Source organism: Salvia hispanica, chromosome 1 (genome assembly GCF_029641045.1).
Source record: "Salvia hispanica isolate PSC_SH4W2 chromosome 1, Shi_PSC_v1, whole genome shotgun sequence".
Taxonomy (NCBI): Eukaryota; Viridiplantae; Streptophyta; class Magnoliopsida; order Lamiales; family Lamiaceae; genus Salvia; species Salvia hispanica.
Genome location: NC_142692.1, coordinates 42,656,310 through 42,667,790, shown reverse-complemented (window position 1 = coordinate 42,667,790; position 11,481 = coordinate 42,656,310). Strand labels below are relative to the sequence as shown.

At 38.5% G+C, this 11,481-nt stretch overlaps 2 protein-coding genes across 2 annotated transcripts; both read right to left on the bottom strand.

Annotated features, from left to right (window-relative positions):
- Nucleotides 1–445: 445 nt before the first annotated feature.
- MTHSC70-2 (mitochondrial HSO70 2) lies at nt 446–3,772 on the bottom strand. The gene is made up of 6 exons (XM_048124595.2): nt 3,580–3,772; nt 2,898–2,965; nt 2,730–2,808; nt 2,083–2,649; nt 1,381–2,001; nt 446–1,288 (listed from the first exon to the last, which is right to left on the bottom strand). The coding sequence occupies exons 1-6, from the start codon at nt 3,652–3,654 to the stop codon at nt 659–661; spliced, it is 2,040 nt and encodes a 679-aa protein (XP_047980552.1). The 5' UTR covers nt 3,655–3,772; the 3' UTR covers nt 446–658.
- A 1,583-nt stretch (nt 3,773–5,355) lies between these two features.
- On the bottom strand, nt 5,356–10,392 carry LOC125218580 (uncharacterized). The gene is made up of 5 exons (XM_048120269.2): nt 10,170–10,392; nt 9,127–10,035; nt 6,405–6,484; nt 6,046–6,310; nt 5,356–5,971 (listed from the first exon to the last, which is right to left on the bottom strand). The coding sequence occupies exons 2-5, from the start codon at nt 9,875–9,877 to the stop codon at nt 5,703–5,705; spliced, it is 1,365 nt and encodes a 454-aa protein (XP_047976226.1). The 5' UTR covers nt 9,878–10,035; nt 10,170–10,392; the 3' UTR covers nt 5,356–5,702.
- Nucleotides 10,393–11,481: the final 1,089 nt, after the last annotated feature.

Here is an 11,481-nt window from a genome sequence, read left to right as displayed (position 1 = left end):
CGAAAACAAACTAAAAGTATTATCATATTTGATAAATAAGAGTCAACAGAGATAGTTTTAGCATAAGCATACATTCAAGCACTTATGACACAAATATTTTCCTCCCATCATAAACTAGTCACGATCCTTTCCGGGACGTCCGTCATTTCTCTTTTTAGCAAAAAAATAACACTTTTCCTTTCTTTTATACTTTTTAATACTAGTATTTGAATATAATAAAAAGATTATACAAGCAATGACACAGTAGAGTGATTAATACTCGAACCAAAAGCCATGAGTTTGAATCCATTTTGGCGTGGCCTTAAAAAAAAGTGTTCAAAAGTGATGAACACTTATACAATGGACTCGTCTAATCAAATGGAAGCAACTCAAGAGAACCAAAAGAAGCAAAAGATCATTGCTGATAGCATATATCTCATCAAAAGACAAAAAATGCACAACACAATTCCAAAAACGAAATCTCATACCCCAGACGGCATAGGATTTATTATACGATATTTCAGCATATATCATTCTTCACCAAATTTATGTAAAAAAAAAAAGAAGAAATCCGATGCTCAATTCTGCCCGAGGAATTTCTAATCAAACTCCTAACACCACCTAACTAAAAGTTATGTAAATACAAAAATGAACTCAGCTGAATCAACTCTCAGCCATCCTACTTCTTCACTTCCTCATATTCTGCCTCGGGTGGCTGCTGCTCACCTCCCTCGGAGCCTCCAGTGGGCCCGCCACTCGAGCCGCCACCGCCAGACATGTGCTGCCCGATCTTCGACACGGCCTTGTTCGCCAAATCAAGCTTCGCCTTTATGTCGTCGATGTTCTCTGTGGCCATCGCGCTCCTCAGATCTGCGACGGCAGTCTCGATCTCGGTTGCCACTTCGCTTGGAATCTTCTCCCTGTACTCGTTCAAGGACTTCTCGATGCTGTAGATGGTGGTGTCGGCGTTGTTTCTGACATCGATCAACGCCTTCCTCTCTTGATCCTTCTGGGCGTGCGCCTCGGCCTCCTTGACCATCTTCTCGATCTCATCCTCCGATAGACCACCTGATGACCGGATTGTGATCTGCTGCTCTTTGCCGGTGGTTTTGTCCTTCGCGGAAACAGTCACGATACCGTTGGCGTCAATGTCGAAAGTTACTTCGATCTGAGGCAAGCCCCTAGGAGCTGGAGGAATACCCACGAGGTCGAATTCACCGAGGATTTTGTTGTCTGTGGCCATTTCACGCTCTCCTTGAAGGACTTTGATGCCGACCTGGGTCTGATTGTCAGCAGCGGTCGAGAATGTCTGCAATAATATTAAGACTTGCATCAGTGAACCAGAAATCAATAGTGTAATAACTTCAACAGAAGATTAAACCTTCACAAAATGCTACTGACCTGGCTTTTCTTTGTTGGAATTGTGGTATTTCTGTTGATCAATCTGGTAAAGATTCCACCAAGTGTCTCAATACCTAGAGACAACGGTGTAACATCAAGGAGAAGCAACTCTTTGACATCACCTCGGAGAATGCCACCCTGAATAGCAGCCCCCATGGCAACAGCTTCATCAGGATTCACACCTTTGCTAGGGGACTTTCCAAAGATTTCAGTAACTACTTCCTGAACCTTTGGAACACGGGTCATTCCTCCAACGAGGAGAACTTCGTCCACCTCCTTGATGGAGATGCCAGCATCCTTCAAGCAACTCCTGCAAGGATTCTTAGTCCTCTCGATCAAACTGTTAACCAGAGCCTCAAACTTAGACCTTGTCAATGAGATATTCAGATGCCTTGGCCCGGTTGAATCAGCAGTGATGAAGGGCAAGCTGATCTCAGTCTGAGCAGTTGATGAGAGCTCTATCTTTGCCTTCTCAGCTGCCTCCCGTAGTCTCTGAAGAGCAAGACGATCCTTGGACAGATCAATACTGTCTGTTCTCTTAAATTCACTCACCAAAAACTCCAACAAAGTATTATCGAAGTCCTCCCCTCCCAAAAATGTGTCACCGTTTGTGGCTTTCACCTACAAGCAAACATGTATCAGTATAAAGACATAAACAATGACAGGATCAGTTAAAAATGCACTTAAACAAGTATGTCACACCTCAAAGACACCATTGGAAATCTCCAAAATGGATATATCAAATGTTCCACCTCCAAGGTCAAAAACTGCAACCAGGCCTTCTTTGTTGTTCATACCATATGAGAGTGCAGCTGCAGTAGGCTCATTAATAATCCTTTGCACATCAAGCCCTGCAATTCTCCCAGCATCCTTTGTGGCTTGTCGCTGAGCATCATTGAAATACGCAGGGACAGTCACAACAGCCTTTGTGACAGTCTTCCCGAGGTAGTCTTCAGCAGTTTCCTTCATCTTGGTCAGGACAAAAGCACCAATCTGACTTGGGGAGTACTGCTGCCCATTGGCCTCAACCCATGCATCACCATTAGGAGCTCTGACAATTTTGTAAGGAACCATCTTCATTTCTTTCTGTGTCTGAGCATCATCAAAACGTCTACCAATTAGACGCTTGGTGCCAAAGACTGTGTTTGTCGGATTAGTGACAGCTTGTCTCTTTGCTGGTATTCCAACCAACAGTTCTCCTTTCGGGCTAAAAGCAACTACTGATGGAGTTGTCCGAGCACCCTCAGCATTCTCAATAACTTTTGGAGTCTGTAAGCATCTCACATGTAAGTAAATCATTTGATAACAAATAGTAAGATGCAGATTCAATTGAGAGAAAATTCTGGCACCTTTCCCTCCATAACAGACACACAAGAATTCGTTGTACCCAAGTCAATACCAATCACATCATTTCCAGCCGGTTTGGTGCTGTTCAGGAAGAAAATACAATTGAATCAATAAAGAAATAAAGCAATTACTCAATGCTTGATATACAAAATGATGAGCACGGAACATACCTGAATGGCCTCACAAGACCTGCCCACTTGTTGCTTACTGCCCATGATGGTTTGGTGTTTCCAGTTAACTGAAACACACAATATATAGGTGGGTGATTAAATTCTCTAGGTGCTTAACGCTAATAGTATAGTCTTCAGAAAGAACACTCAATTATAAAGGTGCTGCATATATAGAATTATCTTAACCGAAGCATTAAATAGTTTGACTCATAAAATTCACTAATCATATAGCATCATCATAAACAAGAAACTGCTCAATGGCAAGATACATGAAGTACTGCCACTAATATCATCATTAATCATGGGAATATTCACATCCAAAATTCGATCAATCCTTAATTCTACCGATATATTAATATCACAGTGATTGTGAGATGGTTTGCATCCAAAATCAGTTGACAATAGACCACGATGTTCAAAATATTTCCTCGCAAATTCAAATCACCAGAAATCATAGCAGCCGTATATACGTGACACATAAAACAAAGGACAAATTCATAGATTCATCACGAGAGAAATCCTGCAAAAACATATTCTAATACACAGTCACCTCCTGAAATAAAATACGCAGTTCAAACCAGATCTAAGAGAGTAAATAAAACCGCACACCATATCACATAGAAAGAATCAAACGTGAGAGAAAATAAAAAAGAAAACAATCAGAGAAATTGGCGAGACGTACTGTTCTGAAAGCAGAGATAGGGGCGGAGGAAATATCGCGGCGGCGAAGAGATCTGAGGAGGACGGCGGTGGCCATTGAAACGGAGCGATCTGAGGGCACCTTGGTTGCTAGGGTTTAGGGTTTATGAAGATGAGCTTTGAAAGAGGAGAGTGAAACGGCCCCAAATAGCTGAGGTTTAGAAAAAGAAATTGATAAAATGTGAATAAATAAATAGCTGAGAAATATATTGTCGGAAGATGAACGTGGTTGCAATGCTAGGTGGATTGTTCCCCAAGATATGCAAGGGCCAAATAAAAAAAAAATTGCAAGGGCCAATAATTTTTTATTTATTTTTATCTTACCAAGTACTCTCTCCATCCCCGATTAAAAGTTACACTTTTTCATTTCAGTCAGTCCTCAATTAAGAGTCACACTTCATTTTTACCATAAATAGTAAGTAGGTCTTACATTCCACTAACTCAATTCACTCACATTTTATTATAAAACCAATATAAAAAATGGGTCCCACATTCCACTAATTTTTTCAACCAACTTTTCTTTACATTTCTTAAAACTCGTGCCCGGTCAAAGTGTAACTCGGGGATGGAGAAAGTATTTTCTATCTATTCCATAGTAGTAGAGTCATTTTGCCATAGTAGTGAAGTCATTTCCCTTTTTTAGTAAAAGTCACATCTCTCTTTCTTAATTTGTAGTCTCTACTTTCCTCTCTCTTATACTCCCTCCGTCCCATTTAAAATGAAACATTTGAGAATCGGTACGAGATTTTATGTAGTGTTATTTTGTGAGTTGATGAGGAGAGAGTAAAGTAAGAGAGATGAAAAAGTAGAGATAGAGTTGTTTACATTTTAGGAAACGTTTCATTTTTAATGGGACAAATAAAAAAGGAAAACGTTTCATTTTTAATGGGACAGAGGGAATACTTTATTATCCTTTTTATTTAAGGGAAATTGGTCTCTAAAATCATGAACTTTGCCAAAAATTTGGTATTTCCCATGAACTTTGAAATTGGTATATAATATCATGAACTTTGCATTTTGTTTGGTATTTCCCAAACTCACCCAAATATGATATTTTCGTCAAAATCTTATTTAACGTAAGCAACCGTGATATGTTTTATAATATTTTAAACAACTTTTTAAGTTCATAACATATAGGATAAAAAGTCACGTTGAAAACCATGTAAATTTAATTGTGTCAAGTATGATTAAAAAGCCTCGTAAGTTAGTCAAATATAGTAATAAACATGCCGTGGGAAATACCAAACAAAATGCAAAGTTCATGATATTATATACCGATTTCAAAGTTCATGGGAAATACCAAATTTTTGGCAAAGTTCATGATTTTAGAGACCAATTTCCCTTTATTTAATTACATTACATTTCACACTATTTTCTTAAATCTCTGTGCCGAAAAGAAGAATCTCCACTACCATGAAATGGAATAAGTAGTGAAGAACATAGTCTCTAATCTATCCCATAGTCATAGTAATTCGAATCCTATTTACTGGTTAGATGTGAAATATCTACTTTGAGTTTTATGAGTTAAGGTACAAGAAAGACCACAAGAGCTAGAATAATGACAATTGGATACAATCCGATTTACTGTCTCATTAATATCGAGGCGTTTCTTTTTAACACAAGGATTAGTAAATAACTATGGATGATTTTAAGAGAAGATTGAGAATAAAAGTAGAGAAAAATTAGATTAACAGGGCTACTAATGTAACTCAAGTAGTAGTAGTATCACAAATTTAACTATATACGTGTACACAAAAAATATTATCAGAGCATAAAATATAAATCCATATAGGAATGAGTAGTTCGAAAATACAATAAATCTGCTAAATTTCATAACTGCCTGAGTTGAATGTTTCAATTAGTTGAAAAGTAATAGTCTTGTCACCTGTACAAGAAAATCAATATCCACAAGGAGAAAAGAAATGCAAGAATCGCCTACATCTAGCAAACCAAGAATTAGTGTGTGTGTGTGTGTGTGTGTAAAAGTTAGCAGATGATCAACGATTGTAGGTACAACAACGATCCATCCCGGGAAAGACGATGCCGGATCAAAAGAGGGAGAAGATCGAACATGTCTAGCATGTACGATGATCATCGCGCTGCATCCTAAAGTCGAACATACCCCCCTCTGTCTGTTCTCCCTCCATCCATCCCGGCTCTCCTAATGAAGGACCTCCGGTTGAGGGACCAGCTTCGTTGCATAGTCGGCCTTCTCCACCAGGCCATTGCACGGCTGTACAATGCCGGGAAACCGAAGCACAAGAGAACGACTGCAAGCATCGCTGCACAGACCATCATCACGTTGCGAAACCCATCCTTTAGCGCGGGGTCTCTTTGTCCGGTCCAAGGAACTCCGCCCACATTCATCCCGAACACTGCCAGCAAGAAACAGCTGAGGTTTAAGCACATGATAGGAAAAATGTTTTCGCGTTTAATGTAAAAAACTAACCTCCGGTTATTATTGACAGAGGGAGAAATATAATGGAGAGGAAAGAGAGGTAGTATAGTTTTCGGTTTATTTGCTCGGACTGCCAGCTGTCGAGGCCAGCCTGAATTGCTGTGACGCGGTTGGCTATGAAGCCAACGTTCTCCTTTAATCTCCTTATACGACTGATCAACTCTTCTAACGCGTTGATGTTTTCACTGCTGAACCATTCTTTAGACGAACACTTCTCCTTGACTCGGGGAAATACTTGTTCACCGTGTGCGATCACCTGGAGTTTCTCCAAACAAGTCAGAACATTGGTTTAAATTAATACGTACGATACAGGCTTTCTCAGAGAGGGGCTATCGAAGCATGTGAAATACCTGCAATAGACGTTGCAAGTCGAGATTCATTTTTGGGAATCTTCGGCTGTCTAACATTTGCTTCTTCATAGCAAAACCACCTGCAACAAATCACTGAGTATCATATAGTGATGAAGTAAACACAAATGAGAGACCTAGCTATCTAATAAATCGGGAGTACTCTAAGATCCCTTTGATCGAGACTGTATGGATGTCTGCACCATCTAATTTTTCCTCCAAATAATGTAGCCTACTTCTTTTAAGAGCATCCATCGAGATGAATATAAGATGAACGTTTATATAGCTTCGATAAACTAGTCCATCTATGTCTCATCGACCCATACTATTCTCGATCATCCCAGAAATAAACACAAACTTATTTTTCACAATCCCTGATAAATTTTTCAGACATCTAACCAAGACTCGGATCTAAGAGCATCATATATTCGTTTCTCTGTCATCATATGCAGCGCGTGTGAGTAAATGCAACATAGACTATTATTTGGCAGGCCATGAAAATATTCGTTAAGGAAACTATATAGAACTAATACACTATGAAACGAAACTTTTTCACAATTCCTGATAATTTTTGTGCGGTCTGATAGAGAGAACGAACGAGACCGCTGCTCTTCTTTCACTGGCCATTTGTTTTTATGTAGTATTTCAAGCCACTTCAACTCAAGTTAATACAAGATGAACAAAAATATAGATATGGTCATTTAATAAATGGCACATCAATTGAAAAAATATACTTCGACCAAATTCTGATATTTACTGCTCTGGAATGGTTCTCGAAGAAGCTGAGGTATAAATTCCGAAATTCCTATCTTTCTACGACCCAAACAATACACTCTCTCTCTTAGCACTTAGTTCATATTCAATGTATATGTTACACGTAAAAGAAATAACAATCTGCCGAAACCTTTTTTCTCCAAGTACTGATGGAGTAACAGATACTAATAATATGTTTTTCCACGAAACCGCCAATTTACACAGTAAGAGAAGTACCATAAATTTTTTTTGATAGGATCACAATGCACATAAAATCATCAAGAAGATAATACTCTACATGCCAAGACTCCAAAAACGGCACTACAAGTAAGCAGTGTAAATCAAGAAAGTTGTCCGACCCCTCAAACATAGCACGAGAATAACAAAAAAGCATAAATAAGCCGAGTTTAAAGGATGTACTGATGTACCTCTGTGATTCACTTAAATTTTACATGGTTTTAGAGGGCAGTTTTACTTGGTTTTGATCATATATTGTGAACTTTGAGACATGGTTATAGCTAGTTCTCTATTATGTTGGTATTTTGACCATTTTGTGAAGAATGTGTAGAAAAATGTACAAAATATATGGATGTGCAGTTGCTCAATGTTCGAGACAGCTTTTCTGGAGATTTTGAAGTCCGATTCGCATGTAATGCATACCATTCTCTCCGTCTTCGAAAGAGCTTCGCGTGGATATCTTAAACGTCTCAATCGGAGTTCGGTAGAAGAAGTTATGGCCGTTTTACTAAGACTGCGCAGAGCAGTGACATAGCTGGCGACCCGCCAGGTTCGCATGCAAATGAACCTGGCGACCCACCAGCAAAACACGAAAAAAACGCCGTAAGCAGCTGGCGACTCGCCAGCTTCGACGCACACCCAACCCGGCGACCCGCCAGCTTCGTCGGACAGCTTATTTCGGGCCCAAAGTCAACCCTGGGTATATATATGCCTAGGAAACGCCTCCAAACACAACTTACACGCCTCCTACCCCAAAAATACTACTTTTTCACATAGGAAGAAGAGAAGAACGAGCAGAGGACGAGTATTCATCGCAAGATTGAAGACGAGGCCTCAAATCCACCCAATCCAATTCTAAGAGTTTCTACTTTTAGTTTTATTCTTGTTCAAACAATGTTTTTGAATATTTCTTTGAATATTTCTTTGACTTTTGTGATGAACATGAGTAGCTAAATCCTTCGTAGAGTTCTACGGGGGAGATACAATGATTCTTATGTTTAATTGATTTCCTTTTTCTATGCCTTGGCTCATGTGGTTATTTTGATTTCTTCTGTGCTTATACATTTATTTGACTGATCACCTTATAAATGCATGTGGATTTTACTACAAGAACTGAGAAGTGAGTAGTTTAATTTGAAAGAGAAGAAATTGACGTCTTTGCCAATATAATCGAGAGATTTGAGCCTTTGAATGAAGCTAAGTATCTTAGGAGCTATTAGGAGTTGTTGCCTTAGTTCTAGGAAGGAGACTTCGGTTCTAGGTAGCAATCTACAAATTATATGCTTTGAGAAAAGATATAGTTTTACCTTAGTGATAGCTTAATAACCCTAGAGACCCTTTGTTGGCATAGTTTAGAAATTAGTTGAGCATAGGATAGTTGTTATCGATCCCGTAGGATTCTACCCTTCTCATCTTTGATCTACATCTGTTTTCTTATTTGCTTTTAGTTCTCTAGTTGTTTTTAATTGTTTTTACTTTGTTTTTAAGTAGATTTAGAAAACCCAAACTTTCCGATTCATCTAGATAGTAGTTGAGGTTGGTTCGTGGTAATTAGGTTGACACTGATTGTCTCTGTGGATACGATACTCTTCGCTTACTATTTGCTACATTAGACTCCAAAAACGGCACTACAAGTAAGCAGTGTAAATCAAGAAAGTTGTCCGACCCCTCAAACATAGCACGAGAATAACAAAAAAGCATAAATAAGCCGAGTTTAAAGGATGTACTGATGTACCTCTGTCCATCTCTAACTCGACCGCATCCAGCTCAATCTCAAGCTTGGTCACGACATCCTGAAGGTGATCCACGTGCGTATCAATGATGTGCACCACAAGATCCGCGACAGATTTAGGCACAGGATTATCAGCTTCCTCTGAATGATTCATAGTCAGCAGAAAATCCAACACATGCTCCCTTATCACAATCCCGCCTCTATCCCTACCTTCACTAGTCCTACTGTCATTACTCGAACTCTCCACAATTGGGATCTCCGACAGCAAAGACTCATTCACCGGGGAGAATCCCAGCCTAGGCACGCGCCCCAACGACACCGTGATGACTGAATTCTCGGTGACCCTAGCTGCAATCCTAAAGGTGAACTTGCTAGACGCAGGGCCGGGAGAGTTAACTCTGAACACAAGAGCACCATCAACGTGGCCACAAAACGGGCCGTTGCTGATGAGGGAGAGGATGTCCTGGAGCTTTAGGGGCGGGGACAGGGCGTCGATGAGATGCTGAGCCAACTGGGAGAGCTTATGGTTCCCTTTTGGAAGCTCAACATGATACCAACAAAACTCTTTGCCTGAGCCTTGCACAAGATCCCATTCCTTGTTGAAGTAATTCCCATCTCCATCAAAAATGTAGGCCTTTTTCCTCACAACACCAGAGTAATTTGATTGGTGGAATAGGTTTTGCCTAAAACTTATCCTTTCAGATCCCTCACTCTCTTCAATTTCTCCCTCACAATTTACATGAGTGAGCTCCATCAAATTCCTCAAAATCAATCTAATTTTAATATAGGTTTATTCTATCAACAAAAAAAAATGAATTTCTCAGCACCTATTATTCAACTTAAATCCCCAAATTCATGCTTCTAAACCTGATTTTTGCAAGAACTAAGTCAAGGATTTCATCATCGCCATTCCTGAAGAGAGGATCAAAGTTGAAATCACTACTAGCAGAAGACTTGCTATTTTTGGAACGACATCTACATCATTATCAAGCAGAAAAAAGGGGGAAAACTTCCCCAAAATTGAAAATCAAGCAAAAAAGAGTTACCTGAATTAACCCAGAAGCTCGGAACAACTGAAATGCCAGGTTTTTGTTTAGCCCAAATGAAATCAGGGAAAATCCAAATTGTGGATAAATTAAAGATTTAATCTTGAAAATTTGAATAAGACCAAACAAAATTAGCACATTATTTATGCAATTAACTATAAACAGTCAACACAAGTAGAAAGTAGATTAGTATTGAAGGTGGAGATTGTGGTTTCATCACAATAACCTGCCAAGATCTATAGAGAATAATCATTGATATTAAGAAATTCGATTAAATTTTAATTCTGATTTTACAAATTTCGAATTAAATTATGAAAATTTAATAGATTTTTATTGTTACATTGAAGAATATAAAAGATTACTTATTTTACTAAAAATTCGTTTATATGAGAAAAAAAAAAGAATTTAATATTCGCTCTAAAAGTATAAGTTGGCCTTATTTAAATGACTAAATTAAAAAAATTGTGATTAACTAATTGTAGTGTTATATGGTTGATTAACTAATTCATATATAATGGAAAATTATTTAGGTAATTATTTGGTAATTTTGAAATGAATGATTACTTCAAATGATGTATAGATGATTTGTATATGTATACAGTTGCTAATTGTTGGTAGAAACTTGCAAGACTCAAACACATAATTTATTCATATGTATTTGTAAGTAATTTTTAGGATATTTTTTGGACTTTGTTGAGACTCTTTTTCATGTGAGCAGAAATAATCTCTTTTGCCATCATTCGAGTGTGGAATATCTCATTAAGTATAATTAGTGATAAAATAAAAAAAATGTAGGATTTGGGTAATGTTTTGGATATAATCATTTTAACAACCTTTAAATGATACAATTATGACTTAAGTATATTTTTACGTTATGTTTACATGTTGAAATGTGTTAATAATCCGCAGCGGGGTGTCCCTCCGTCCATGCCAGCAGTAGGGATATCCGCCGTCCGCCGTCCGCCAATGCATGACGTCCGTCAGTGTCAGCGGCACGGCGCCGCTCTTAAATAAGAGCACGTCCGTGCTCAGTAGCGGCACTGCGCTGCTCTTAAATAAGAGCACGTCCGTGCCGCTGAGCACCCTTACGTGGCAGCTTCTGATTGGCAAATTCAATTTTTTTTTAAAATGCGAAATAAAATTTAAAAAATGGTTTTAAATAAAAAAAAATATTTTCCTACTTCCCAATAAATTATAACCATTTTATGCATATTTTTAATTTATTTTTCAATTTTTTTCCCCGAAAATTCACATTATAACCGTTGTTGGCCCTCTTGGGTCAACTCAATACGACCGACACGTCTAACATGAC

What these genes read in the sequence shown, in the direction of transcription:
- MTHSC70-2 (XM_048124595.2), bottom strand. Translation starts at nt 3,654, where the DNA reads ATGGCCACCGCCGTCCTCCTCAGATCTCTTCGCCGCCGCGATATTTCC. An exon ending in CTATCTCTGCTTTCAGAACA is followed by an intron (nt 2,966 to 3,579) that starts GTACGTCTCGCC and finishes TGTGTGTTTCAG; the next exon opens with TTAACTGGAAACACCAAACC. An exon ending in TTCCAACAAAGAAAAGCCAG is followed by an intron (nt 1,289 to 1,380) that starts GTCAGTAGCATT and finishes ATATTATTGCAG; the next exon opens with ACATTCTCGACCGCTGCTGA.
- LOC125218580 (XM_048120269.2), bottom strand. Translation starts at nt 9,877, where the DNA reads ATGGAGCTCACTCATGTAAATTGTGAGGGAGAAATTGAAGAGAGTGAG. An exon ending in ACTTGCAACGTCTATTGCAG is followed by an intron (nt 6,311 to 6,404) that starts GTATTTCACATG and finishes GAGAAACTCCAG; the next exon opens with GTGATCGCACACGGTGAACA. An exon ending in TCTGTCAATAATAACCGGAG is followed by an intron (nt 5,972 to 6,045) that starts GTTAGTTTTTTA and finishes TCTTGCTGGCAG; the next exon opens with TGTTCGGGATGAATGTGGGC.